This window comes from Tursiops truncatus, chromosome 1, assembly GCF_011762595.2.
Source record: "Tursiops truncatus isolate mTurTru1 chromosome 1, mTurTru1.mat.Y, whole genome shotgun sequence".
Taxonomy (NCBI): Eukaryota; Metazoa; Chordata; class Mammalia; order Artiodactyla; family Delphinidae; genus Tursiops; species Tursiops truncatus.
Window position 1 is genome coordinate 165,409,392 of NC_047034.1, and position 24,121 is coordinate 165,433,512.

The window sequence follows — 24,121 nt, forward strand, 5'->3', positions numbered from 1 at the left end:
CTAGGAGTTTTATGGTTTTCCATCTTACATTTAGGTCTTTTCTCTTGGTGTCTTCTTCTAAGGACGCCAATCATTGGATTAAGGCACACTGTAATCCAGTATGACCTCATCTTAATTTAACAAATTACATCTCCAAAGACTCTACTTCCAAAGAAGGTAACATTCACAGGATTCAAGCAGACATGAAGTTTTGGGGGACATGCTTCAACCCAGTACAGCCCCCAAGGACAAATTTCAACCCTCTCTTACAGCACATCTCATGGATTGTGTTAAGTGGGAGTCACTGGCTTGTCTTCCCCCACAAGATGAGCTCCATGTTTATCTCTCAGTTCCCAGCGTTACGTGAAGACCCAGCATAGAGTCTTAAAGGGGCTGATCAACATCTGTGGCTGAGCTGCTTCTGAAAACTGAGCTGCTTCTGAAAAGCTTTAGATTACATTTTGGAAAATCGAATTTTATTTTAACCCAAATTTTTGTAAGGCAGAGAAATTGGATGATTTTTTAAAGATGGATATGTGGCTCCTTAAATTTGGGGCATGCCTTTCTTTATTCATTGGTGGGGTCCTATCTCATTTCAGCAAAGAAAATGCCCAAGTGCCTGGCATAAATTGATACTCAGTAAACATCTGTTTAATGAATAAAACTAGAGTTTTAAACTAGAGTTTAAAAATCATTGAATTAAATGCACTTCCACGCTTTCTTCCTCTCTCCTTTCACAATCACACTCTATTTCTGCTTAGAGTTTATGGAGGGGGAGAGCAAGGGAGAAAGGGGACCTCAGGTATCACAGAGAACTGCTCTCATTGTTTAGATGAGGAAATGGGACCAGAGAGTGGACAAGACTTGCCCAAGGAGACCCAACAAGGTGGCGTCCAATGCAAGAAACCTAGGTTTCCCAACTTCCAGTTTTTCCACCCTATTGCAATGCCTCTCACCTGCCCCTACAGATTCACATTTTGATTATGAGGCTAAGGAGAAATGAAGGTCATGGTGTCCTATTTTATCTCCCCCAAGATGAGTTCTGTAACATCAAAGACCATTACCCTGATCACTACAAGATGTGTACGAATGTTTTTGTTGTTGTTGTTTTGTTTGTTTGCTTGTGTTAGGTGTCTGGGCTTGCTGTTGTGGACAATATTACAATATAATCTTGCAGAGGAAGTAAAGGAAAATAAAGAAAATGACTGTTCATTCAGCAACAGCCACTGTGTTTCTTTATCACTCCTAGAATGAGGAGGTGCTTGCTTCTGTCGACACAGCTTTTGTCAGTTTCTCTTGCACCTCCTGGGGTGCAAGAGAGAAGCAGCATTTGAGAGACATAGATTCTGCATCTGGATACCTGGGTTCTGGTCCCACCTCTGATCCAAACTAGTTGCATGATCTTGGGCAACTCCAATCCCCTCTCTGGGTCTCAGTTTCCTCTTCCATAAAATGGTAAGGGTAAAGAAGGGGATAGTGTCGAGGGTCTCCAAAGTTCCTTCCAACTCTTACCTGCAGCAGTTCTCACTGATATGTAGGTACCAGCTGTGCCACGGGGGAGTCATTAGACTTCCCACACCTGACAGCCTCACCGCCTGTTTGCGCAGGCACAGCCTCTACCAACTGTAGAGGAATTTGGTGACCTCCCTGCCAGACAAGGTTCACACAAGGCACTCTGGGCCTGAGGCTCTCGAATTTCTCACGCTGTTACTCTAAAAATATTCCTTCGTGGTAGCCTGTGCATGGGTCTTGTTTTTCCAACTAGATGTTAAGCTCTTTGAATTGCCTCAAAATTCCCAAAGCAAGTTCAAAAAATATTTATTAGACAGGCAAAATGGTCACACCTGTTCTTCCTCTTTCAGCGCCCACTTTCCTCCCACCTCTCCCCTTATAATGCTTCTTCCCGTCGTCCTTCTGCCCCGTCATTTCTGCCAGGGCTGTTACAATGCCCGTCCATCTGGTATTCCTGCCTCCTGACTTGTTCTTCCATACTACAGCTCAAAAAGTCCCCCACAGCTGCCAACGGCAAAATGGACCAGTCCCAGTTCTCTGCACACACCGGGTCTTCCACACCCCCTCGATTTCACCGGCAGTGAATTCCAAAGTTTTCAATCATCGGTCACACCCCCATCCTCCTTGCACCTTTCTCCCTTTGAGAGCCAGTGGTGGTAGGGACCGCCCACCAGGAGGGGAAGACGCTCGGTAGCCAAGCAGCCTGGGTTGACCCACCCCTTTTCCTTCCGAGCCAATCATTAGTTAGGGTGGGCGGGGCCACGCGCCCCGCACTTGCGCGTTCAGTGGCGGCGGTGCGGCTCCAAGACTGCTGTGCCAAATCCCGAGATGAAGTTGCGGGTGGTGGGCGCGAAGCTGTTGCTGCTGCTGGTGCTCGGCACGGTGCGGGCTCTGCGCTGCACCCACCCTCCGCGCTGCACCGACCCTCCGCGTCGCTACACCGCAGACTGGCCGAGTTTGGACTCCCGGCCGCTGCCGGCCTGGTTCGACGAGGCCAAATTTGGAGTGTTTGTGCACTGGGGCGTGTTTTCGGTGCCGGCCTGGGGAAGTGAGTGGTTCTGGTGGCATTGGAAGGGCGAAAAGCTGCCACAGTACGAGAGTTTCATGAAGGAGAACTACCCGCCCAATTTCACCTATGGCGACTTCGGGCCAAGATTCACTGCGCGCTTCTTCCACCCGGACAGCTGGGCCAACCTGTTCGAGGCCGCCGGGGCGAAGTGAGTGCCGCCGCGCGGGGCGGGCGGGGCTCCCCTTCCCCGGCTAGGGCTGACCCGAGCGCCGGGAGGGGGCTTAGGCAGGTGAAAACCGAGCGGGGGAAGGCTAGGCGACTTGCCGGGTCACACAGGTGTCCGTCTGACTTAAGATACCGGGGGTACTGTGTTTTGCCTCCTGAAGGATGCAGAATTGAATATGGCACGCCTGATCCTAAGAAGGTGCGTCTGGTTGAGGATTAGAAGGAAATAAAGGTTTCCGGTTGGTGATGGACTGCAAAGCCCACAGTGTCTGTACCTGAATATTAAGAAGACTGAGCTAAGTGATACCTAATGTCCCTTCCGGGTCAACAAGGCAATCAGGATTCCAGGATTTTAAGCCGGTGGTATGGAGTCTGATCCTAGTTCAGCTGCGAACTTAAACAAGGCATTTTACCTCCCTGCCGCCTCCTTCCATGGTTGTAGACAGGGATTGTGTTCCTCCTTTCAGCTTTAATATGTCCCGAAGGGAAGGGAGTTCTGGCGTGCAGTGTATTTGGGCAACAATACAGATTCTCTTTCAGCTGCTCTTCTCAATGCCTTGCACATAGAGAGTGCTCAAGAAATGTCAGAATCGTTTTGAGAACTGTTGCAACTTACTTGTGAATGGTTCAGAGAACTGAAAGTGCAGAGCACTGGGGCTGGGAAGAGAGAGGCAAGGACTCACAAGGTTGTTGAAGGCTGGGGCTAGTCCTGAAGGAATCATCCTTGAAGACAGGATGTTGCAGGTATTAAGTCAAGGAATGATGACTCTGAGGCTGCTGGGCAGGAAGTGAGTTGGAGGAGAGTAAGAATGAAGGCCAGGTAGGTTTCCCGGCTCCTGGCTTAGGGCAGTCTTCCACCCTTACTTTGTCTCCTCACCTGTCTTCCAGGTTTTAGTTTCTCTTGGACTTTAAGTTCTCTTGTACTAAATAGAAATTACAACTGATATTTAGTGTTTGCAATTAAGTGTATGGGAATATAAGCCTTGAACAAACAAAGGAGGAGTTCACTGTCTTCCAGAAGCCTTAGAAATCCATAATTTTCAAATGAAGAAGTTAAAATCTGGGAGACATCCTTTGTCCAGGACAAGATGCCCTTGCTATGGACAAGATGACTGGCCCAGACAGAAGAAGGGAACTAGTGTCCTAGACTCCAAATCCCGTGACTCTAAGGTGGAGGTTCTTTCCACCACACCAGAGGTCTGCAACCATGGCCAGAGGGATTGGTCCTCTGCCCATTTTGGTGAGTTTCTTGAGATGAGAAGGATTTTTACATTTTAAGGGGTTGTTTTTAAAAAGTAGAAGAAGAGGGGCTTCCCTGGTGGCACAGTGGTTAAGAATCCGCCTGCCAATGCAGGGGACACGGGTTCAAGCCCTGGTCCGGGAAGATCCCACATGCCACAGAGCAACTAAGCCTGTGCGCCACAACTACTGAGCCTGTGCTCTAGAGCCTGCGAGCCACAACTACTGAGTCCGCGTGCTACAACTACTGAAGCCCGCGCGCCTAGAGCCCATGCTCCGCAACAAGAGAAACCACTGCAATGAGAAGCCCGCGCACCACAACGAAGAGTAGCCCCCGCTCACCGCAACTAGAGAAAGCCCGCGTGCAGCAATGAAGACCCAACACAGCCAAAAATAAATAAATTAATTAATTAAAAAAAAAAAAGTAGAAGAAGAGTATGCCACAGAGAGGACTGTGATCCACAGAGTCTGAAATACCGTCTAGACCTTAAAGTCTTGAGCACTCCACATCGGCCAGTGATTAAATTGTCACATGTGAGCACCAGCTGTTTTTCTGCCATAAAAGTAGATGAAATGGTGAGTGATTTGCTTGTTATTTCAACACTTGCCTTTTCTCCCCTTTTCTTTTGGCCTTTTGTCACCTCTGTGAATGAGAGGCAATTCATATGGGCTTGGTAAAACAAACAGCTTAATTTTTTTTATTTATTTATTTATTTTTTGCGGTTCGCGGGCCTCTCACTGTTGTGGCCTCTCCCATTGCAGAGCACAGGCTCCAGATGCGCAGGCTCAGCGGCCATAGCTCACGGGCCTAGCCGCTCTGCGGCATGTGGGATCTTCCTGGACCAGGGCACGAACCCGTGTCCCTTGCATCGGCAGGCGGACTCTCAACCACTGCGCCACCAGGGAAGCCCAGGGACTGCCTTTTAAAGTTCTTTTAATATTGGAAAATGCCCCTGGCAACCTAGAACCCCAAGAGTTCAACACCAAAAGCATCAAAGTGGTCTACTTGCCCACAGACACAACATCTCTAATTCAACCTCTAGATCTTTGGGGGTCATAAGGACCTTTAAGGCTCATTGCACATGGTACTCTGTGAAAAGGATTGTCAATGCTGTGGAAGAGAACCCCAATATAGATAACATCATGAAAGTCTGGAAGGATTGCAGCACTGAAGATACCATTGTTGTTGTAGAAAAAGCTGTGAAAGCCGTCAAGCCCCAAACAATAAATTCCTGCTGGAGAAAACTGTGTCCAGATATTTTGCATGACCTCACAGGATTTATAACAGAGCCAGTCAAGGAAATCATGAAAGAGATGTGGATACGGCAAAAAAGATGGGGAGGGGGGAGGTCTTCCCTGGTGGCGCAGTGGTTAAGAATCCGCCTGCCAAAGCAGGGGACACGGAATCGAGCCCTGGTCTGGGAAGATCCCACATGCCGTGGAGCAACTAAGGCCACGCACCACAACTACTGAAGCCCTCACACCTGGAGCCCGTGCTCTACAACAAGAGAAACCACCGCGATGAGAAGCCTGCGTGCCGCAACAAAGAGTAGCACCCGCTCACCGCAACTAGAGAAAGTCCGTGCGCAGCAACAAAGACCGAATGCGGCCCAAAAAAAAGATGCAGGGTGAAGGGTTTCAAGATGTGGATCTTGGAGAAATTCAGGAGCTAATAAACATCACACCTGAGGAATTAACAGAGGACAGCTTGACGGAGATGAGTGCTTCTGAGCAAGTGCAGAGGAAGGAGATGTAGAAGAAGCAGTGCCAGAAGACAGATTGACGTTAGACAATCTGGCAGAAGGATTCTGATTACTCAAGACAGCTTTTGACTTCTTTTACCACATGGACCCTTCTATGATATGAGCACTGAAACTAGAGCAAACAGTGAGGACTTCCCTGGTGGTCCCATGGTTACCCCTCCAATGCAGGGAGCACAGGTTTGATCCCTGGTCTGAGAACTAAGATCCCACATGTCAAGCAGTGCAGCCAAAAAATAAAAACAAACAAACAAAAAAAGCAAATAGTGGAAGAAGGATTGGTATCATGTAGAAGTTATTTTTAGAGAAATGTAAAAACAGAAAAGGCAGACAGAAATTGCAATGTATTTCCATAACATTACACTGAATTCCTGCCTCTCCTGCCTCCCCGTCCACCTCTTCTGCCTCTGCCACCCTGAGACAGCAAGACCCACCCCTCCTCTTCCTCTTCAACCTACTCACCATGAAGACCTTTATGATGATCTCCTTCCACTTAATGAACGGTGAATAATCATTATGCCATACAGTTAATAAATGTATCTGCTGTGTGAGTGTGTGTCTTCATGTGAAAACCTAAGAACTGGATGGCAAGAACTGTATGAAACGTTTTTGTGTCATCATCATCGTCGTCATTGCCTGAGTATGCATCACGTAGAACATCATATGCAAGATTGGTATGGAAGTGAGTAGCCAATCCTTACATAAGCATATGTTAAGTGACACAATAAAAAATTACCAATGTATCAGTTTTCTTACTGTTTTAAAACTTTGCTTTCAAAGAATTACATTACCATACAGTATGCCCTCCCCTCTACCCTCTCATAATTGGATAAACTGTGTATCAGCCTATCATCACAGGCAAGTGTGTTTTTTTTTAATGTAACAATGTTTCCAATACTGTTTTATGAATAGGATTATAATACCATAGGCCATAAAAATTTTATAATGATTCATTCATTAGTGTATCGGCTAGGCTATCATGAAGCAATCATATTGATTACTCTAGGCTACTGTAAAGCAATCATATTGCTGCTTCTTTATTATCAATGCACAAATTGTTATACCTACAAATAAATATGAATTTCTTTTTCACATTAGCTTTTCACTTTTTATATCTAGTTTTAGTAATAATTATAACATCTGCAGTGTTTTGTATCATGTAAGATAATATTGATGTAGGTACTGACAGGTGGTTCCTCTTGTAAACAGACAATGTAAACTTATAGTATCAATAAATACAGTACTATAAATGTATTTTATGATTTTCTTAAAAACATTTTCTTTTCTCTAGCTCACATTATTGTATTAATACAGTACGTAATACATATAACCTACAAAATGGGCGGGGTTTTTTGTTTGTTTGTTTGTTTTTGTCCACACTGCATGGCATGCAGGATCTTAGTTCCCCGACCAGGGATCGAACCTGTGCCCCCTGCATTGGAAGCACAGAGTCTTAACCACCGGACTGCCAGGGAAGTCCCCCAGAATGGGCATTAATCAGTCATTTATGTTATTGCTAAGGCTTCCAGTCAAGAGTAGGCTATTAGTAGTTAAGTTTTTGGGGAGTCAAAAGTTATACATGGATTTTCTTCTGCACAGGGGGTTGGCACCCCTCACCCCCACGTTGTTCAAGGTTCAACCATACATTTCCTATAGTCAAGTTCTCCCAACCATTTTGAAAGCCCCAGGCATACCGGGTAAGTTCGTGCCGGTGGCCCACTGCCCACTTCCTTTGTTCATATGGTTTCAATGTCCACAGGTACGTAGTCCTGACAACAAAGCATCATGAAGGCTTCACCAACTGGCCAAGTCCTGTGTCCTGGAACTGGAACTCTGAGGATCTGGGGCCCCATCGTGATCTGGTTGGTGAGTTGGGAACAGCCATCCGAAATAGGTGTGTGTCCACAGATGATTACTCCATCATCACTTTTGATCTAGCCATCCAATGTGCCGTGCCTTCTCTACTCTTGTGTGTTTTCTAAGTTTGCATTTAACCAGTACCTTGAAGGGCTTCTGGCCTTAGCAGTGTTTGATGCTTGGCAGTTTTCATATGACCAAAGGTGACACCATCAGAGAAGTTCACAGCCCTGTCTGCTTAGGTGAAGGATACCCAGCGTAGACCCCAATGCTTCATTTGCCTTCTGCAAAGGATTTTTTCTGGAAAGGCTACCAACCCCAGGCCTTTTCCAGTATCTGATGGGGGCCACGGTTGGGCCTCTCCTCTTTCTATCCTCCTTAGCTGTCAACACAGAGCTTTGCAGGCATTCAGGGAAGGGTTAGATGAATAGTAGATCAAGAGAGAACTGAAAAGGGCAAAAAGTGAGATAAGGAGCCACCCTGTTGATTCTAATTAATGTTTTCTAATATTTGCCACTTAATAAAAAGTAACTTCCCAGGATCAAAATGCTGGGAAATGGCAGAGGTGGGATTTGAACCCAGGTATTTCAGGTTTGGATCCTATATTTCTGGGTATGTTTGCCTCTAAGGAGGAAAAGTGGTATTTGTGTCATGCCCAATCTCAGCTCTGTTGTGATTTGGCAAACTTGATGTCCTATTTAAGGGGTAGACCAGCTGCCTGTTTGTATAAGTAAAGTTTGACTGGAACACAGTTGTGCCCATTCATTTATGCATTGTCTCTGGCTGCTTTCAAGCTACAATTGCAGAGCTGGGATAGAGATCGCAAGGCCTGCAAAGCCTCAAATATTATCTGGTCCATTGAGAAAGCATTTGCTGACTTATGTCACCGGTTAAATATTCAGTTTCCCACTGCTGTGCTCTGCTAATAGTCCTGCTGTAAGACTCTGAGGTGTTGATTAGATCTGGACTCTAAGATCCTTGATTTTTACCTTCTTTATTTAGTCCGTGAATCACGTGATGAAATACTTAACTTCAATTGTTTCTGTCTTATCTGTGCCATTGCAATATTACATTTACTTCTTACTTGTATTATAGCATTTCCAAAACACTCACTATTCTTAACTCAAAACAAGCTTTATTGTATATGAAAATAGGTCACTTTAACCGTATTTCATTTGGGGAACGTTAAGAACTATTTTTTTTTTTTTTAGAATTTTATTTTTTTATACGGCACGTTCTCATAAGTTATCCATTTTATACATATTAGTGTACATATGTCAATCCCAATCTCCCAATTCATCGCACTACCTACCCGCCACTTTACCCCCTTGGTGTCCATACGTTTGTTCTCTACATCTGTGTGTCTATTTCTGCCCTGCAAACCGGTTCATCTGTACCATTTTTCTAGGTTCCACATATATGTGTTAATATACGATATCTGTTTTCTCTTTCTGACATACTTCACTCTGTATGACAGTCTCTAGATCCATCCACGTCTCTGCAAATTACCCAATTTCGTTCCTTTTTATGGCTGAGTAATATTCCACTGTATATATGTACCACATCTTCTTTATCCATTCGTCTGTCGATGGGCATTTAGGTTGCTTCCATGACCTGGGTATTGTAAATAGTGCTGCAATGAACATTAGGGTGCATGTGTCTTTTTGAATTATGGTTTTCTCTGGGTATATGCCCAGTGGTGGGATTGCTGGGTTATATGGTAATTCTATTTTTAGTTTTTTAAGGAACCTCCATACTGTTCTCCATAGTGGCTGTATCAATTTACATTCCCGCCAAGAGTGCAAGAGAGTTCCCTTTTCTCCACACCCTCTCCAGCATTTGTTGTTTGTAGATTTTTCTGATGATGCCCATTCTAACTGGTGTGAGGTGATACCTTATTGTAGTTTTGATTTGAATTTCTCTAATAATTAGTGATGTTGAGCAGCTTTTCATGGGCTTCTTGGCCATCTCTATGTCTTCTTTGGAGAAATGTCTATGTAGGTCTTCTGCCTATTTTTGGATTGGGTTGTTTGTTTTTTTAATATTGAGCTGCGTGAGCTGTTTATGTATTTTGGAGATTAATCCTTTGTCCGTTGATTCGTTTGCAAATATTTTCTCCCATTCTGAGGGTTGTCTTTTTGTCTTGTTTGTAGTTTCCTTTGCTTTGCAAAAGCTTTTAAGTTTCATTAGGTCCCATTTGTTTATTTTTGTTTTTATTTCCATTACTCTAGGAGGTGGATCGAAAAAGATCTTGCTGTGATATATGTCAAAGAGTGTTCTTCCTATGTTTTCCTCTAAGAGTTTTATAGTGTCCAGTCTTACATTTAGGTCTCTAATCCATTTTGAGTTCATTTTTGTGTATGGTGTTAGGGAGTGTTCTAATTTCATTCTTTTACATGTAGCTGTCCAGTTTTCCCAGCACCACTTATTGAAGAGACTGTCTTTTCTCCATTGTATATCCTTGCCTCCTTTGTCATAGATTAGTTGACCATAGGTGCGTGGGTTTATCCCTGGGCTTTCTATCCTGTTCCGTTGACCTATATTTCTGTTTTACGTGCCAGTACCATACTGTCTTGATTACTGTAGCTTTGTAGTATAGTCTGAAGTCAGGGAGTCTGATTCCTTCAGCTCCGTTTTTTTCCCTCAAGACCGCTTTGGCTATTCGGGGTCTTTTGTGTCTCCCTACAGATTTTAGGATTTTTTGTTCTAGTCCTGTAAAAAATGCCATTGGGAATTTGATAGGGATTGCATTGAATCTGTAGTTTGCTTTGGGCAGTATAGTCATTTTCACAATATTGATTATTCCAATCCAAGAACATGGTATATCTCTCCATCTGTTGGTATCATCTTTAATTTCTTTCAACAGTGTCTTACAGTTTTCTGCATACAGGTCTTTTGTCTCCCTAGGTAGGTTTATTCCTAGGTATTTTATTCTTTTTGTTGCGGTGGTAAATGGGAGTGTTTCCTTAATTTCTCTTTCAGATTTTTCATCATTAGTGATAAGAATGCAAGAGATTTCTGTGCATTAATTTTGTATACTACAACTTTACCAAGTTCATTGATCAGCTCTGGTAGTTTTCTGGTGGCATCTTTAGGATTCTCTATGTATAGTATCATGTCATCTGCAAACAGTGACGGTTTTACTTCTTTTCCAATTTGTATTCGTTTTTGTTTTGGTTTTTTTTGCCGTACACGGGCCTCTCACTGTTGTGGCCTCTCCTGTTGCGGAGCACAGGCTCCGGATGCGCAGGCTCAGCGGCCATGGCTCACGGGCCTAGCTGCTCCGCGGCATGTGGGATCTTCCCGGACTGGGGCATGAACCCATGTCCCCTTTATCGGCAGGTGGACTCTCAACCACTGCGCCACCAGGGAAGCCCTGTATTCCTTATACTTCTTTTTCTTCTCTGATTTTCGTGGCTAGGACTTCCAAAACTATGTTGAATAAGAGTGGCGAGAATGGGCATCCGTGTCTTGTTCCTGATCTTAGAGGAAATGCTTTCAGTTTTTCACCGTTGAGAACCATGTTTGCTGTGGGTTTGTCGTATATGGCCTTTATTATGTTGCGGTAGGTTCCCTTTATGCCCACATTCTGGAGAGTTTTTTTATCATAAATGGGTGTTGAATTTTGTCAAAAGCTTTTTCTGCATCTGCTGAGATGATCATATGGTTTTTATTCTTCAGTTTGTTAATATGGTGTATCACATTGATTGATTTGCGTATATTGAAGAATGCTTGCATCCTTGGGATAAATCCCACTTGATCATGGTGTATAATCCTTTTAATGTGTTGTTGGATTCTGTTTGCTAGTATTTTGTTGAGGATTTTTGCCTCTATATTCATCAGTGATATTGGTCTGTAATTTTCTTTTTTTTTAGTATCCTTGTCTGCTTTTGGTATCAGGGTAATGGTGGCCTCATAGAATGAGTTTGGGAGTGTTCCTTCCTCTGCAATTTTTTGGAACAGGTTAAGAAGGATGGGTGTTAGCTTTTCTCTAAATGTTTGATAGAATCCACCTATGAAGCCATCTACTCCTGGACTTTTGTTTGTTGGAAGATTTTTTTTTTTTTTTTTTGCAATACGTGGGCCTCTCACTGTTGTGGCCTCTCCCGTTGCGGAGCACAGGCTCCGGACGCGTAGGCTCAGCAGCCATGGCTCACGGGCCCAGCCACTCCGTGGCATGTGGGATCTTCCCAGACCGGGGCACGAACCCGTGTCCCCTGCATCGGCAGGCGGACTCTCAACCACTGCGCCACCAGGGAAGCCCTGTTGGAAGATTTTTAATCACAGTTTCAATTTCATTACTTGTGATTGGTCTGTTCATATTTTCTATTTCTTCCTGGTTCAGTCTTGGAAGGTTATACCTTTCTAAGAATTTGTCCATTTCTTCCAGGTTGTCCATTTTATTGGCATAGAGTTGCTTGTAGTAGTCTCTTAGGATGCTTTGTATTTCTGCAATGTCTGTTGTAACTTCTACTTTTTCATTTCTAATTTTATTGATTTGAGTCCTCTCCCTCTTTTTCTTGATGAGTCTATGACTTATGGTTTATCTTCTTAAAGAACCAGCTTTTAGTTTTATTGATCTTTGCTATTGTTTTCTTTGTTTCTATTTCATTTATTTCTGCTCTGATCTTTATGATTTCTTTCCTTCTACTAACTTTGGGTTTTGTTTGTTCTTCTTTCTCTAGTTCCTTTAGGTGTAAGTGTAGATTGTTTATTTGAGATTTTTCTTGTCTCTTGAGGTAGGCTTGTATTGCTATAAACTTCCCTCTTAGAACTGCTTTTACTGCATCCCATAGGTTTTGGATTGTCATGTTTTCGTTGTCATTTGTCTCTAGGTATTTTTTGATTTCCTCTTTGATTTCTTCAGTGATCTCTTGGTTATTTAGTAACGTATTGTTTAGCCTCCAGGTGTTTGTGTTTTTTACGTATTTTTCCCTGTAATTTATTTCTAATCTCATAGTGTTCTGGTCAGAAAAGATGATATGATTTCAATTTTCTTAAATTTACTGAGGCTTGATTTGTGACCCAAGATGTGATCTATCCTGGAGAATGTTCCGTGCGCACTTGAGAAGAAAGTGTAATCTGCTGTTTTTGGATGGAATGTCCTATAAATATCAATTAAATCTATCTGGTCTATTGTGTCATTTAAAGCTTGTGTTTCCTTATTAATTTTCTGTTTGGATGATCTGTCCATTGATGTAAGTGAGGTATTAAAGTCCCCCACTATTATTGTATTACTGTCAATTTCCTCTTTTATAGCTGTTAGCAGTTGCCTTATGTATTGAGGTGCTCCTATGTTGGGTGCATATATAGTTATAATTGTTACATCTTCTTCTTGGATTGATCCCTTGATCATTATGTAGTGTCCTTCCTTGTCTCTTGTAACATTCTTAAAGTCTATTTTATCTTATATGAGTATTGCTACTCTGGCTTTCTTTTGATTTCCATTTGCATGGAATATCTTTTTCCATCCCCTCACTTTCAGTCTGTATGTGTCCCTAGGTCTGAAGTGGGTCTCTTGTAGACAGTATATATATGGATCTTGTTTTTGTATCCATTCAGCAAGCCTGTGTCTCTTGGTTGGAGCATTTAATCCATTCACGTTTAAGGTAATTATCAATATGTATGTACCTATGACCATTTTCTTAATTGTTTTGGGTTTATTTTTGTAGGTCCTTTTCTTCTCTCGTGTTTCCCACTTAGAGAAGTTCCTTTAGCATTTGTTGTAGAGCTGGTTTGGTGGTGCTGAATTCTCTCAGCTTTTGCTTGTCTGTAAAGCTTTTGATTTCTCCATAGAGTCTGAATGAGATCCTTGCTGGGTAGAGTAATCTTGGTTGTAGATTCTTCCCTTTCATCACTTTAAATGTATCATGCCACTCCCTTCTGGCTTGTAGAGTTTCTGCTGAGAAATCAGCTGTTAACCTTCTGGGAGTTCCCTTGTATGTTGTTTGTCGTTTTTCCCTTATTGCTTTCAATAATTTTTCTTTGTCTTTAATTTTTGTCAGTTTGATTACTATGTGTCTCCACGTGTTTCTCCTTGGGTTTATCCTGCCTGGGACTCTGCGCTTCCTGTACTTGGGTGGGTATTTCCTTTCTCATGTTAGGGAAGTTTTCAACTGTAATCTCTTGAAATATTTTCTCGTGTCCTTTCTCTCTCTCTTCTCCTTCTGGGACCCGTATAATGTGAATGTTGTTGCGTTTAATGTTGGCCCAGAGGTCTCTTAGGCAGTCTTCATTTCTTTTCATCCTCTTTTCTTTATTCTGTTCTGCAGCAGTGAATTCCACCATTCTGTCTTCCAGGTCACTTATCCATTCTTTGGGCTCAGTTATTCTGCTATTGATTCCTTCTAGTGTATTTTTCATTTCAGTTATTGTATTGTTCATCTCTGTTTGTTTGTTCTTTAATTCTTCTCGATCTTTATTAAACATTTCTTCCATCTTCTTGATCTTTGCCTCCATTCCTTTTCCGAGGTCCTGGATCATTTCACTGTCATTATTCTGAATTCTTTTTCTGGAAGGTTTCCTATCTCCACTTCATTTAGTTGTTTTTCTGGGGTTTTATCCTGTTCCTTCATCTGGTACCTAGCCCTCTGCCTTTTCATCTTGTCTGTCTCTGTGAATGTGGTTTTTGTTCCACAGGCTGCAGGATTGTAGTTCTTCTTGCTTCTGCTCACGTTAAGAACTATTAATAAATCTTATATGAAACAATAAACCTATATTAATTAATTCAGCTACACAGAAAATGTTACTAATGATTATTTAAGTGATAAGATTTTAGTTATTCTTTATACTTGTCTCTATTTTCTAGTATCTCTTCCATATGTGTTCTTACGATTGACAGAAAACATTTTTTAATAGGACTACATGTTATTGAGATAATTGACTTAAAAGACAAAAGATGGTTTAAATGACATTTGGTGTTAAGATATTTATGTATGAAAATAATTTGTTATGTGTATTATCAAAAGCATAGTAAGCCCGATCACTTTGCTTAAGTGAATGATGAGATAATTTAAGGAAAAGGTTGTGGATCCTGCCCCTCTGCATGCCCTATGGATAAGTTTCACTGAGATGTAAAAATGCTGCAACTGATTTTTCTTAAAATAAATTATTTTTTCTTTGCTTAATGACAGTTGCTGTCCTGTTTTTCTGTTTAAGGAACATACGCTATGGACTCTATCACTCACTGTTAGAATGGTTCCATCCTCTCTACCTACGTGATAAGAAAAATGGCTTCAAAACACAGCATTTTGTCCATGCAAAAACAATGCCAGAGCTATATGACCTTGTTAGCAGGTACAAAACAGAAATTTTTTTGGCCTTATGACCTTCAGCAATGACACCTGAGCTTCTTATAGGATACTGTTAAGTTGACGGGAAGGGGAAAAGGGGTAGGACATCAAAATAGTAAAAGTAGTGGTTGTGTTAAGACAAAATATATTTTTTCTTCCTACTTTTCAGAACTTTCATAATATGGTCATATTGCCTCTATAAATTGAAACAAACAAAACTGAGGATGGTAGTAAGTCAAAACTTCAGTTCCCTCCTTACATGCTATTTTCTTTGTCTGGACCTTGAAGAAGGGCAACATGGTCTAACGGACCCTGAAGAGGATTTGGCATCTGGCAGATTTGTATTTGAATCCTGGCTCTAGTTACTTACAGACCTTAAACAGGTCACCCTTCTGAGCCTCAGATTCTTACTCTGTGAAGTGGGGATAAGAATGCCTTCTGTGTAGGGCTCAGCATAGTATGTGAGAAGTATTTGTCACTATGCCTGGTACCGAATAATGGTGTTGTTATTGCCATTATTCTTAAAGTGATGACTTTCACTTTGGCATTTGTCCCTAGTCTTCACCACGTTTTATTCTGAGTTTGCCCTTCTTGCTTCTGGGGCCTCCTAGAGGATGGTGGACCTTTAAAGATTAAGAGGCAGCCATCTCTGCCTGGACTCCCATTGTAGACCAGAAGACAAAAAAAACTCCTTGCATCCAGATGACTTCTCTAAGGAAATAGTACAGTTGTAAGAGATCAGCATAGGCTTTAAGTCAGAAATCTAGTTCTTTTTTCTTACTGACTGTATAGCCTTGAAAAAACGACTTCATCTTTCTAGAACTCAGTTTCTTTATCTGTTTATACATCACAGGGTTGTCTTGAGAGTGAATGAGGTAATGAGTGTAAAGTGCCCAGTACAGTTTCTCGTACACAGTGGAACACAGACCAGCAGTGCTTCTCTCACCTCTCAGACAGGCAGTCATTTTCCTGGAATCAAGCTGCTATCCTAAGTAGTTACGGAGTACAGCACACGATTAGGCATCAGGCAGACTTGCATGTGGGTTCCAGCTTCTGTTACTTACCAGCTTTGTCACCTAAAGCAGAGTACCCTACTGAGCATTAGGTTCTAGCTTTCTAAAGTGGGAATAATAATGCTTACCTTATAGTTATGAATACACACACACACTCACACCTCATAGGGCTCAGAGTAATAATATGTGAAAGATGCAACTGTGGCTCAAGTGAATTCAATAGATTTTCATAGTCAAAGTTTTGGGTAGTTGTCCCCAAAAATGCATTTGGCGGAACAGTTCAAGCTCTAATACATCTTAAAAGCAGAAACATTAATCCTATAGTTCTGGACCACCACTCTTTTCATTGGAATTAGTTGCCGGAAGGAAACCAAATTGTATACACACTGATTACAACTCTACTTTTTAAGTTAAGACATTAAAAAGAAAAAGATTAGGAAGAAATACACCAAAGTGCTGTGTATTAAACAGTGGTTGTGTTAGCTAAGGGGCTTGTGTGTGTGTCTGTGTTGTCATTTTTGTCTCTTTAGTTTTCCACCTTCTCTGCATTGCGGTAGTCTTTTGGTACTTTCCAAATAGGAGAAAATTAATTTTTAAATATTTGTTGCAAAGATAGATCCGTAAGACTTTACTATGAATGAATTCAGATAATAAACATTGTTCTCATTGCTTGTCTCTCAGGTACAAACCTGACTTGATTTGGTCTGATGGAGAGTGGGAATGTCCTGATACTTATTGGAACTCTACAAATTTTCTTGCTTGGCTCTACAATGATAGCCCAGTTAAGGTACATGATTATATGATTTATGTCTTATTTTTCTGTTATGATAAAAGAAAATGCGAGGAACCGAGATCCGGAGTAATAACAATAATGACCACAGCAACAATAGTAAATAGTAATATCAACGTCGGTGTGGTAGGGATCAGGGAACTTAGTGGATGTTAAAGGTTTCTCCATTAATTCTTTTTTGGCCTCTTACTTGGAGTATAATCTTTCTTCTTCTCCTTTAATTCTTGATTTTTACAAGATAGTTTTAAATCTTCTTAAATTTAAGTAGGCTAGAAATAGTATGGAGAAGTCCCAGACCACCATAGAGAAAATAAACTATTAAGTAAACAGACATTATAAATGAGAAAACCACCCCAAAAATTAATATATAAAACATGTAAAATTAAACGATAAGAATAAAATGTGAATATCTATGACTTCACCTACTCTTATGTTGATTATGTAGTTTAACTCTTAAGGGGAAATTTCATTTCCCTTATATTCCAAATTCTTTTTTTTTTAAATTAATTAACTTATTTTATTTTTTTGGCTGTGTTGGGTCTTCATTGCCAGCCCCAGCTTTCTCTAATTGAGGCAAGCAGGGGCTACTCTTGGTTGCGGTGCACGGGCTTCTCATTGCGGTGGCTTCTCTTGTTGTGGAGCACGGGCTCTAGGCGTGTGGGCTTCAGTAGTTGTGGCACACGGGCTCAGTAGCTGTGGCACACGGGCTCAGTAGCTGTGGCTCACTGGCTCTAGAACACAGGCTCTGTAGTTGTGGCGCACGGCCTTAGTTGCCGTGGATGGCATGTGGAATTTTCCCGGGCCAGGGCTCGAACCTGTGTCCCCTGCATTGGCAGGTGGATTCTTAACCACTGTGCCACCAGGGGAGTCCCTCCAAATTCCTGAGGGAACTTTGCCTACCTTGTCCTCTCCCCCATAATCAACACTATTACGCTGCACGATAGCTACCCATTTAAAGTTTGTATTTCAATACACTTACAAAGCAGCAGACATCTTAATCTTCACTATAGCAAATTTCAAAAATTTTACATATTCTAGATTTGTTGTGGATTTTAAAGAAAAGTCTAAGTGTAAGACCAGTTTGAACTGAGCTTTCTTGGTAGATTCATAAACCTCTAAGGATCTCATTGGGTAAATATTACTAAATTCAGAAAATGGAGAGAAAGAAAAAAGGAAGGATCCTATGTGACAAATTGAAGCAAATTCAGATTGGTTTTCTGGGACTTGCAAGATGTGTGGGGACCTCTAGTGGCACAGTGTTGTGCTTCTTCCCCGATGGTCCTCAGGCTGGGGTGGCTCCGTTGTGGATCCTTGGGTGGGACACCACAGACCCTGTTCTACCCGCTCTTGTTCTGAATGCTTTCTCACGCATTGGGAAGGAGGGTGGTTTTGGAGATACACTCATGTTAGGAAAGTACTTTTAGGAGAAATAGTCCCTTCTCCTTATTCTCCATTCTCTCTAGTTCCCACGTGGCTCACTCCTGAGCTCTCTGCAGGTGTTCCCTGGGAGGTCACCTTCCCCGTCACCCTATCTAAAATTGCAGCATGCCCCTGTCACACTGTATGTCTTTCTTTGCTTTATCTTTCTCTTACCACTAAGATATTGATATTGGCCTAACATATTTCAGATATCATTTGCCTCTTTACTATCTGTCTCCCTCACTGAAGTGTCAGCTTTGTGAGGGCAAGCGTTTGGGTCTGTTCACTGCTGTGTCCCCAACCCCACGAACAGTACTTGGCCCAGTTAGGCGCATAGTAAGTATTGGTGCAATGTAAACTAAATCTGCCTCCTGGCAATTTATATTCTTTCCTGGAAGAAGCAAGAAACACTCCTGGATCGGTGTTCCCTGTTTATGTTCATCCCTAACTCTGCTGTGATGTCACATTATAATTTTTCACATATCTGTCTCCTCAGCTAGTCTCTGCTGGATTTCTGAGGGCAAGAACTGTGTTTTTTTTACCCTAGATAACCCAGTATGAGCCTCATAGTAGTATTTTTTTAAAAACACTTATTTATTTATTTATTTGGCTGCATCAGGTCTTGGTTGTGGTGCACGGGCTCAGTAGTTGTGGCACGTGGGCTCTCTAGTTGTGGCGTGCGAGCTCTAGGGCACACGGGCTTAGTTGACCCACAGCACGTGGGATCTTAGTTCCCCGACCAGGGATCGAACCTGCATCCCCTCCATTGGAAGGTGGCTTGTTAATCACTGGATGGCCAGGGAAGTCCCTTATAGTAGTAGTAAACATTTACATTAGGTTATTCCATGTAAGGATTTCTCAAAGTTCAGCAAAACCTTGAGGGAAGGGAAAAGAATGTTTGATTTTTTCTTACCTAAGTAAAGAAAGTCAGGGTTGTATAGTGGAAAGTATCCTGGGCTGGGTTTAAATACCTGATTCACAGGCCCAGCTTTCTGAAACTCTGCCTGGGGTTGTGACCTCGGGCAAGTCTCCTCTCCATTTCTCCTTTGATAGAATAAGTGGTTTACTAGATTATTTAAACAGGCCATTCCAGCTCTGACATTACACATTGCTAGGCCAGGGTTTCTCAGCCTCGGTACTATTGACATTCCGGGCTGGATATTTCTTTGTTGTGAGGGGACTGTCCTGTATGTTGTTAAGATGTTTAGAAGCATCCCTGGTCTCCACCCACTAGGTGGCAGTAGCAACCCCCACCCCCGCCCCGGTTGTGACAACCAAAACAACTGTCTCTAGATTTTGCTAAAAGTCTTGTCCAGGGCAAAATGGCCCCCAGTTAAGAAACACTGCTCTTGGGCTTCCCTGGTGGCACAGTGGTTAAGAATCTGCCTGCCAATGCAGGGGACACGGTTTGATCCCTGGCCCGGGCAGATCTCACATGCCGCAGAGCAACTAAACCCGCGCGCCACAACTATTGAGCCTGTGCTCTACAGCCCGTGAGCTACAACTACTGAGCCTGCGTGCCACAGCCACTGAATCCCGCACACCTAGAGCCTGCACACCACAGTGAAGAGTAACCCCCGCTCTCCGCGACTAGAGAAAGCCCGCGCACAGCAATGAAGATCCAACACAGCCAAAAGTAAAATAAAATTTAAAAAAAAAGAAACACTGCTCTCGACTAAGTCTGCTTCTTGCTTCCAAGTAAGCACCTAATACATCAAACTGTGTTACGTAAGGAACCTAAGTGATTTTACCCCCGATGACCCCGGTACTCCTTCCTCCTTTAGGATGTTGTCGTAGTAAATGACCGATGGGGTCAGAACTGTTCCTGTCGCCATGGAGGATACTACAACTGTCAAGATAAATTCAAGCCAGAGACCTTGCCAGATCACAAGTGGGAGATGTGCACCTCAATAGACAAGCTGTCCTGGGGCTATCGTCGCAACATGGCAATGGCTGATATCGCAAGTGAATCTCAAATCATTTCGGTAAGAGTACCTGTGAGGTAGTGATTTGTTAACTACCTTCTGACTAAGAGTGGTGGAAGCACTGTGGATGGAAGTGCAGGCTGATAGATCCCTTTAGGGTTATTGAACACACTCATAAAACCTGTCCTAAGGAACTAGGTATAATTAAGAAGAGTTCTGTACAGAGATGTTCTTCCCAGGATTATTTTCAGTTTGACATTTGGGTTGTTTCAATTTCTTGCAACCATAAAGGAGTAATTACATAGATTTAGGGATTTTCCTTAACTATTAAAATGTTTCTGAATGTAACATGGATTAATGCTTAGAGGGTTGGTGTAGTATCACAACTATATAGAATTAACTGCATAGGAAAAGCACCAAAAGGAAACATCAAAAGTTAATGGTGTGGGGCTTCCCTGGTGGCGCAGTGGTTGAGAGTCCACCTGCCGATGCAGGGGACACGGGTTCGTGCCCCGGTCTGGGAAGATCCCACGTGCCGCGGAGCAGCTGGGCCCGTGAGCCACGGCTGCTGAGCCTGCGCGTTCGGAGCCAGTGCTCCACAACGGGAGAGGCCACAACAGTGAGAGGCCCACGTACCACCAAAAAAAAAAAAAATTAATGGTGTGGTGTCTTTGGGGTACTGTAACAAAACCTCCTTTTTAAAGTATTCTGTATGTAGCCTTAATTTTTCTGGGCTGCCTTGAAGTGCTACCGTTTGAGGTCACACTAAACACACACGCATCTCCCTCCAAAAATCTTAAAGAATATATCTCTTTACAGCATGTTTTCCTGAAGGGGCAACATACACACTTATATAGCCCACCACATACAAAGTGTCCTGAAATTCATCAGATCTTTTCTACCTCCCCAGAGTCTCCACAGCACCTGCTCTAAATCTGTCCTCTCTGATCCCTGTTTTCTCTCTGGATGGCTCCATGGGATTCCTTCATGGCCAAGTGCTTTGTTTTCAGTTCCCTGCTCACAGTCTGTGCTTCTGACACACGACCCTTCCCGCTGCACACGGCACCACAGCAGGTGCCGGTTCACAGGGAAGTGCCTGTGATACTCCCTGGAATTCGAGTTAATATATTTCTCCACCTTGCGGCAGGATTTTAAAATTTTCTCACATAAGCCTATCCTGCTTTTATAATGACAAAAATATATAGTATTTTCCAAAGGGTAAAGGCTATTCACAAAACAGAGGGAGAATGTAGCCTAGATTCTTTTTCTTCCCTTCATCTGTGTGTTATAAGCATTTCTCCAGTCTTGACATTCAGAGCTGGGATTTCCTTGTTTCTTTTCTCTCCAGGAACTGATTCAGACAGTAAGTTTGGGAGGCAACTATCTTCTCAACGTTGGACCAACTAAAGATGGACTGATTGTTCCCATCTTCCAAGAAAGGCTTCTTGCTGTTGGGAAGTGGCTGAGCATCAATGGGGAGGCTATCTATGCCTCCAAACCATGGAGGGTACAATTGGAAAAAAACACGACCTCTGTGTGGTGAGTCTAGTCTTCTGTTACGTGCAGGAATGGGATGTGGCCCCACCCTGAGCTGGCATCTCCTTGGGTCCACAGTGGTACAAGCCAGGCTGGGAGTCATCTTGAGGAAATGCAAAAGCGGTCCTTTTGCTATTAAATTTGTGCCCAGGTTTATGTTTTAGGCCCCAGGGTATCTTTGACTAGTAAGGGAGGCCAAGGCTTGGTGAAAAAAGAAAGAGCTACAAAGTGTCAGTCAATTTGCTTGACAATGTTACCCCACCTCCTAAAAATACTAATAGCTGATATTTGCACGACATTCACAATATGCAGGCTTCGCTCTAAATTCTTTCCCCTAATTTCATCCCCTCAACCATCCCACCAAGTTGATCCTTTCATTATCAGGTTACAAGTGAGAAAGCAGACTCAGGGCAGGAATATCACTTGCCTAGAATTACAGAGCTGCTAAATGGAGAAGTCATGATTCATGCTTGCATTGTGGATCTAGTTATTTGATCTTGCGCTTCAGTGTTTTTCAATGGCAAGATGGGGTGATGATACGTAACTTCCTAGAGTGTGAGGGTTAAATGAGATAACATATGTAAAGTATCATCAGAGTGCCAGGCACAAACTAACTGCTCAGTGAAAGACCTCTGTAAATGTTATACCAGAGAGCAGGGGTCTCTGGGTCAGGGGAAACACGTTCATCCTTCTGTTCTGGATGAGTTTCTATGTAGTGATTTTCACCCTCTTCTTTAAGCATGGTGAAATCTCAGAACAACAAGCTTGTCTTGGGAATTCCCTGGCGGTCCAGTGGTTAGGACTCTGCGCTTTCACTGCCATGGGCCAGGGTTCGATCCCCGGTCGGGGAACTAAGATCCCGCAAGCTGTGTTGGGTGGCCAAAAATTAAAAAATAAAAAAAAAATTTTAAATTAAAAACAAAAACCCAGATTTGTCTTCGTTGCACACCTTGCCCTTGTTATATCCTTGACTTTTCATATGGATTTGGAGTCAAAGAATGATTTGAATGATGAGGCAAATGGCTTCAGTGTGAGGTAACTAGTATAAGAGTTACAAATTTTTTAAAGAAAACTTAGAACCCTGTAGAGAGAGAAAATGGAAGATATCACCAGAAAGAATCTTCCAGGGCTGCTTTCTTCCCACAGACCTTAATTGGTATCGAGTTATTAGTGCTTCCTTGTAGCAGTGACAGACTGAAGGTCTTGGAATTGGTGGATAATTGAAAGGGGAACATATAAGGTCATGTGGCAGGGTAATAAGCCAGGTATCTTTGACAGTGATGTTTCTTTTTTCCCAGGTATACCTCAAAAGGATCAGCTGTTTATGCCATTTTCCTACACTGGCCAGAAGATGGAATCTTAAGCCTTAAATCCCCCATAACTACTTCGACTACAGAGGTAAAGAGCCTCAGTCAGTCTTGTCAGAGATGTAACTTTTTGTAAAGGAATTGGCAAGTCTTCTCTAATTCTTCCTTCCTTCCCCAGGTTTCTCCCATATTTATTCCCCTTTTGGACTGTCTTCCCTGCCATGGCCCAGCATAGTTGTTTCTCACCATGTTCAGGCCACATTCTGTGCCCATCAGTGCATTAATGTTTTTTCCATTCCCTTTTGCTTTCTGCAGGTAACAATGCTGGGAATCGAAAAGTATCTGAAGTGGTCCCCAAATCCAGGTAAAGGTCTCCTCGTGTACCTGCCCCAGTTACCACCCTCTGCTCTTCCGACTGAGTTTGCTTGGACTGTAAAGCTGACAGGAGTGGAGTGATCATTGGAGTTCAACCAGAAAGGGACACTGCCTACACTTTGATTTTCCTCTTACAGTACCATCACTGTAATAAACTACTCTTGTCTACTCACACATCTCTTTTCCAACGCATTTTAATAAAAGGAAGGAATTACGTTATGCTGATGTCTCACAGGATCAAAGATCTGAGATCGATTGCTAGCATCTCTCTCTCTGATCAGCAGAAGGGATTGAGCAGTTAAGCTCATCCTAACTTTGGGAATTATCTACGATGGAAACTTCACTCCATTCTGTGTTTCATAACCTGCTTGTTTACTCAAATGACTTCAGATCCAGAATAAGCCAAGTCATCCCGTTGCCTATAGGAGGAGCTGAAAAGGATTTGGCAAAATCCACCACTTGCTATTTATTTAGCATCAAATGTGACCAGTTACTCCCACCTACCCCCAGGAGCAGGAGATCCTGGAGGGGAAGGAAAGTGCTTCCTAGGCTGCTAATAATCAGCTTTTTAGAAGTTTCCAAAGCAAACTAAGAGCTCTGAAATTCAGTCTGTTTACAGTGATACTATGAAGAAAATGAATGTGATTCTGCCCTGCTTTCTTTAATACAATCAAATAAATAAATTTGTACATCAAATTATTTTCTACCAAAAAGCATGTTGTAGCTTTCTTCTTCCAGTTTCTATATGGATTGCTTATAGCCTTATGTTTTATAAAAAAATAGAAGGGGGATAACTTGCCAAGTCTCTTTAATGCAGAGCAAAGAAAGTAATTCCTTTGGTTCTTCTACTCCTCACTTCTAGTACCATTCTTTCGAGGTGACT

At 42.5% G+C, this 24,121-nt stretch overlaps 2 protein-coding genes across 3 annotated transcripts in view; both read left to right on the forward strand.

The window, feature by feature from the left end:
* The window catches only part of CNR2 (cannabinoid receptor 2), a 28,712-nt gene extending 27,557 nt beyond the window's left edge, over nucleotides 1-1,155 (forward strand). Inside the window, exon 3 of the transcript XR_012327032.1 lies at nucleotides 35-1,155. The gene's annotated coding sequence lies outside the window, so the exon portion shown is untranslated. The remainder of the gene's footprint in view (nucleotides 1-34) is intronic.
* Nucleotides 1,156-2,271: 1,116 nt separating this feature from the next.
* On the forward strand, nucleotides 2,272-23,457 carry FUCA1 (alpha-L-fucosidase 1). 2 transcript variants are annotated; one of them, XM_019938518.3, is made up of 8 exons: nucleotides 2,273-2,708; nucleotides 7,484-7,618; nucleotides 14,740-14,877; nucleotides 16,568-16,673; nucleotides 19,880-20,080; nucleotides 21,369-21,559; nucleotides 22,855-22,954; nucleotides 23,179-23,457. In XM_019938518.3, the coding sequence occupies exons 1-8, from the start codon at nucleotides 2,320-2,322 to the stop codon at nucleotides 23,317-23,319; spliced, it is 1,401 nt and encodes a 466-aa protein (XP_019794077.2). In that variant the 5' UTR covers nucleotides 2,273-2,319; the 3' UTR covers nucleotides 23,320-23,457. The 2 variants fall into 2 exon arrangements, with proteins under 2 accessions (XP_019794078.2, XP_019794077.2); XM_019938519.3 differs by lacking the exon at nucleotides 14,740-14,877 and having other exon boundaries at nucleotides 2,272-2,708.
* The last annotated feature ends 664 nt before the right edge of the window (nucleotides 23,458-24,121 follow it).

Excerpts from the sequence above, each read along its gene's own strand:
- FUCA1 (XM_019938518.3), top strand. The coding sequence starts at position 2,320 with ATGAAGTTGCGGGTGGTGGGCGCGAAGCTGTTGCTGCTGCTGGTGCTC. Across the intron at positions 2,709-7,483 it reads TTCGAGGCCGCCGGGGCGAA|GTACGTAGTCCTGACAACAA; the intron begins GTGAGTGCCGCC and ends CAATGTCCACAG. Across the intron at positions 22,955-23,178 it reads TAACTACTTCGACTACAGAG|GTAACAATGCTGGGAATCGA; the intron begins GTAAAGAGCCTC and ends TGCTTTCTGCAG.